The 5,557-nt window shown below is 42.4% G+C and overlaps 1 protein-coding gene across 1 annotated transcript in view; it reads left to right on the top strand.

Annotated features, from left to right (window-relative positions):
* Positions 1-5,557, top strand: part of LOC109323749 (F-box/LRR-repeat protein 20-like) — an 87,433-nt gene that overhangs the window by 3,761 nt on the left and 78,115 nt on the right. The window contains exons 2-3 of the mRNA XM_019555436.1: positions 601-662; positions 2,377-2,527. Of these exons, the coding sequence (XP_019410981.1) occupies positions 2,404-2,527 (124 nt within the window). The 5' untranslated portion in view covers positions 601-662; positions 2,377-2,403. The remainder of the gene's footprint in view (positions 1-600; positions 663-2,376; positions 2,528-5,557) is intronic.

Here is a 5,557-nt window from a genome sequence, read left to right as displayed (position 1 = left end):
CTACTTCACTGTCAGGGCGGCTAGGATCTGGAACCAACTTCCAAGTGAAGTGGTGCTGGCTCCTACCCTGGGGGTCTTTAAGACAAGGCTAGACAATCACCTTGCTGGGGTTGTTTGACCCTAGTACTCTTTCCTGCCATGGCAGGGGGTCAGTCAGACTTGATGATCTGCTCAGGTCCCTTCCAACCCTACAAATTATGAAACTATGAAATGGTAGAGATTGTGACCAAATAATTAGACACACAAATAATGACATCACAAAACTGTGCCTGAAGATATTTATGTTAACTATTTCCAGCCCTAAAGAAAGAAGCTAGCTCTTAAAAATTTAGCTTTATTAGCAAGATGTTGATACCTAGAGCTACTCTATACATTATTTTGTATAGCTATTAATTTACATTCAAAAGCTATTGGGATAAAAAAATCCTGCCTTGAAAAGATGCCCTGAAAAGATATATCTTTTTCATTCAATATCTCTGATATGAATGGTTTATAGTTTGGCCAAATTGATATATCAGCTTTGTTTGTATTTCTCTCTATTACAAGGCCAACAGCCTTTCACATATTTCTAGGATACCAAATAATCTGTCCTTCCTCCAGGGACAAACTACAAAAAACCTTGTAAGAGCACGCTTCAAGATTCTAGGGGAACTGTGCATTGGGTAAGTAGACACACAGACTACTTAATTATACCCCAGACACTTTGGTATTATGAAAATGTGAAACGTGATCAGTCTCTTGTACACTGAAACTATTTTATTTGCTGGATTGGCACCTTAGTAACTCCGAGCCAAATAAATCCAAACAAACTTTTCTGTTTATATGTAGAGTTTTAATAAAGGTTTGATGATTTTAATTTTTTGAGTAGAATTTCTTAATTTTCTGATTGTAACAACTATTTATATTAATGATGCATTTCTAGGTTTATAGCAAAATTATCTTTGTATAGCTATATTTTAGGGATGTGCATTTAATATAAACTGAGAAATGTATGGAGTTCTTTTTTAAACTAATAATTTGTTCAGTAATGAAAAGGCTCTCCTTTTTAGTTTGATTTCAAAAGGTTATGTTTTCCCTGTTGGCATTCATAATGTGAAATTTGTAGAAGAAATGGAGAATCAAACCCATTTAGTTTAATCTTGTGGGATTTTTTGAAAATAGATTAAGCATGGTATAGTCTAGCACGTTCCTAAGCCAAAAACACTGTGCCTCAGGACTCATGTAGGCCTTAAAACTGAGGAGGGCTATGGTACTAGGAAGAATTATTGTGTTGTGCAGGGGTGTCAAACATACAGCTGCTGGGCTGGATCCTATGATTCATCCCATAGGTTTCCAACTGCCTCACATGCGGAGCACAGAGCCAACCTGGTTCCTGTGCTGTGGGCACTGCACAAGGGGTCGTTCTGGGGTGTTAACTATTTCCAGCATGCAGTGGGTTGCATGCAGGAGTTGTGTGCAGTGCCTGTGGTGGACCAGTCCTGAGTGGTCACCTTGGGCCAGTCCAGATCAAGCTGCACTAGAGTCGGAGCACAGGGGCTGGTCTGGCAGGGTGCTGCATGCAGTGTATATGCCCTATGCTATGCACAGCACAAGCCGGCCCTGCTCAGAGGCTCACTCTGTTTATTGTATATGGGGTTAGCAAGCGGCGTGAGCTGCCCGCAGTCCCTGCTGAATTGGCACTGTGCACTGCTTTGGTATGCACAGATGACCTGAGGCCTGATCTGCACCAGCATGCAGGAGTGGTCGGTGGGGTGTCCCTGTATACCACATGGAAGGTGAGCCCAGAGCAAGGCCAGCTGTATTCAGCATACAGGGCTGGACTGGCCACAAGTGCTGTACATGGCATAGGAGGCCAGCACAGGGCATGTGACACCCCACCAGATTGGGCCTTCACGCTGGCTCCCTGCTCCAGACTGTAGATCAATCCCACGATTGTCATCCAGCCCATGGGACCAATGATTATTTTCTTCCTTGAAGTGGGTACACTGTGCTCCTGGGTGAGTTTCCAGTTTGGAAGAGAAAGAGAGGAAGAGATGGGTGGAACCAAAATGTGCCAGTTCTGGAATTTGTTTCATTTTGAGAGCTGAACTTGAACAAGGGAAGTTTGATCGTATGGAGGCAACTGTTCAGAATGTCAGATAAGCAGGCTATATCCCTAATTTTGTGGCCAGTGGCTTAAAATGAATGGCTTTGGCCTCTCGCATAAAAAATGGAGGAGATATTAAGTCTCTTTTTCATTCTGCTTTTCAGTGAAACAGAGACAATGTGCTTCTCTTCAGTATCTGAATTTAGTATATTTATTTTGCTGTTTGGCTTGGACAGGATTTAGCGTTTTGTCATTCCTTGCAGTTGCATGTCACTTTGATTTGCTCGCAGGATACAGACAGTGACAGCAACCTCTCAATGTGGCAGCTTCTTCCTGACGAACTGTGGCTGTGCATCTTCTCGTTTTTGTCCCAGAAAGAGCTTTCTCAGGTTGCCCAGGTCTGCCACCGTTTCCACTGCCTTGCCAGGGATGAATCCTTCTGTAAGTACATTAAAATGTCTAAATAATAATGGTCAGTAATCAGAAGACCTCCTTGGTCATTATACAATGAATATAATTTTCAACAGAAACTGTAGTGTAGTATCAAATATATCTTGAATTCTGCTCCAGCTGAAAGCAATAGGAGTAGGAGCAAGATCCTAAATTTTGCCTAAGATTATAGTAGAGCAACTCATTATAAATACACTTTAAATTAACAGCCATATGGGAACCAATTAAAGTAGACGATGTTTGGCTCACAGGTGTAAGGCTTACCAGCATGTTCAGCTTTTGCATCCTTGATTTTATCACAAAGATGAATATTTTGAAAAGTTTGATCAGGAAGATATGTTATCATTTGAAGTCCGAAAGCATGAAGAATATACACTTCTGGTTTATTACTGTCACGTGTGAGTGTGTGCTTGAATCACTGAAGACAGGTGATCTGTTACACATGTAACAGGTTTTACTTTAAACTGTTTGCGCTCTTGTGCTGAGCCCAGTGCATACCCAGAAGAAGCAGTGCATTAGTTGTACCTGGCTTTCCCAACATCTGTATAGATGAGTTGCTTTTTTGGTGCTTTTGGCCACGTCTACACGAGACGTTGACTGTGCAGTAGCGTTGCATGGCAACAACTGTGATACAATGCTACTGCACAGTAGTATTAGGCTGAAGTGCAGTAGTGTCAGAAAAAAGATGTTCATTGGTGCTATTGTGCAGTAACTCGGGTTACTGCACAGTCATTTAGTACTTGTTTATACAGGTACAAAATAACTGCGCAGTATTGACTGCGAAGTCAGCATCTCATGTAGATGTGGCCTTTATCTAATAGCTGATTTGAATCATCTTTAGCTAAAAGCGCCAAAAAGTCCTGTTGAAGTGCCCAATCTACACAGATGCTGCAGAGCTGGGTCGAAGTAACGTGCTGCTGCTTCCGGTAAAGTGTGTTTTTATTCACACACACGCACACGGACCCCCCCCAGCTGTCAGCCCCAGTAATTAGGCATTTGATTACTTCTCAGTATGCAGTCTATATTTTACTACATTTGAAAAATTACTACTATAATGGCATTGATAAACATTTGAATTTTCTCCCAACTGCAAATACATGAGGAAATGGAGTGAGACTGTTCTCAGTGGTGGCAGATGATGGAAGGAGGAGCAATAGTTTCAAGCTGCAACAAGGGAAGTTTATGTTAGATATTAGGAAAAGCTTTCTCATGAGGAGGGTAGTAAAACACTGGAACAGGTTACCCAGAGACGTAGTGGAATCTCTGTCCTTGGTGGTTTTTAAAACCCCAGCTAGACAAAGCCTTGGGTGGGAAGATCTAATTGGGGATGCTATTGCTTTGAGGAGGGGGTTGGACTAGATGACCTCCTGAGGTCCCTTCCAACCCCAATTTTCTATGCTTCTATGAAATAAAATTGTAGATTAAAGTACACTGGTAACTCTTGGAAACACTGCATCTGTTGGTGGTGCTATCAAATATATAGTAACCAACCATTATGTTACAAGTTGGCTGTAGGGGTTAAGGGAAAAAAACCATTTCTAGCATGGAAAAGGAAAAAACTACCTGCACAGGATCTTTTCTATTTTCAGGGCAGCGCTTGCTGAAGGGAAGTAACATGCTTGCTCAGGCAAGTACTGGCAAAGGACCCATTGAAGGTGGGTTTCACCATTTATCTATGCAAGTGTGAACTGGCAGAATGCAGGATAGATTTACATCTTACCAAATTAAGAGATGTGTAACCTAAGCTTTGAAGAGCAGAGGGCTTACTTCCTCAGATACTGTGAAAACTGAAAAGTGGAACATGTACCTTTAGACCAACATTTGTCATTTTTGCTACTGTAGAGCAATTTCTTGTTATTGATAGACACATGAGTGAAAGTCAGAATGAAATTTAGCCCAAAATGTACATATGGAAGAGGCATAGGCAATGTGTGGAGAGGGCATGGGGGGCATGTGCCCCACCAAGATTTCTGCACTTCTGCAGCCCCATGCACTTTTTGGCACAGGGCTGAAGCCAAACTGGACCCATCACCCAGCAGCAGCAGGATTGATGATGGCAGCCCAGAGTTGTGCCCCTCCTCCCCGCCAAAAAAAACCAAACAAAAACCTATGCGTCATCTATGGGGAGAGGAAAGAGGTCTGCTTCCAAGCCACTACCTGCAATTTGACTGTGTATTATGTCATTTGTGATGTGTAATTATGAATCTGTTTATGTGTCTTTGTCAGTTATGCCTTTTCTTTACATAATTGTTGAGGGAAACAACCTGGTGATGTGCATGAAGGACGTATGCTGATGTATAACATCTATAACATATTAAATTAAAATTCATATTAAAATTCAGCATAGGCAGGTCAGAAGGCCTCAACTTCTGTAGAAGAGATATCAATATTCTATAATCTATTTTTAATTTATCCAAGCAGAAAAACTAACTTGAATTTTGCTAAATATGATGATTTAAAAAAACTCAATTAAGTGAGGGGAATTCCATTTAATGCAACACTGCAAATTAAGGCAAAGAGAGCATGTGATAGAAAAATTGTTTCATAGTTTCATAGTTAGTAGGGTCAGAAGGGACCTGAGCAGATCATCAAGTCTGACCCCCTGCCATGGCAGGAAAGAGTACTGGGGTCAAAGGATCCCAGCAAGGTGATTGTCTAGCCTCCTCTTAAAGATTCCCAGGGTAGGAGCCAGCACCACTTCGCTTGGAAGTTGGTTCCAGATCCTAGCCACCCTGACAGTGAAGTAGCGCCTCCTGATGTCTAGTATGAATCTACCCTCTGCCAGCTTGTGACTGTTATTTCTAGTCACTCCTGGTAGTGCTCAGGGGAACAGGGACTCTCCCAATGCCTCCTGGTCCCCCCTGACTAGTTTGTAAAAGGTCACTAGATCCCCTCTCAGCCTTCTCTTCTGGAGGCTGAACAGGTTCAGGTCCCGTAGCCTCTTCTCGTAGGGCCTGCCTTGCTGCCCCCTGATCATGTGAGTGGCCTCCTCTGGACCCTCTCCATGTTGTCGACATCCCT

This window comes from Crocodylus porosus, unplaced genomic scaffold, assembly GCF_001723895.1.
Source record: "Crocodylus porosus isolate Cpor-Errol unplaced genomic scaffold, CroPor_comp1, whole genome shotgun sequence".
NCBI classification, from domain to species: Eukaryota; Metazoa; Chordata; order Crocodylia; family Crocodylidae; genus Crocodylus; species Crocodylus porosus.
Note: the sequence above shows the minus strand (reverse complement) of the source record. Positions and strands in the feature narration are given on the sequence as shown.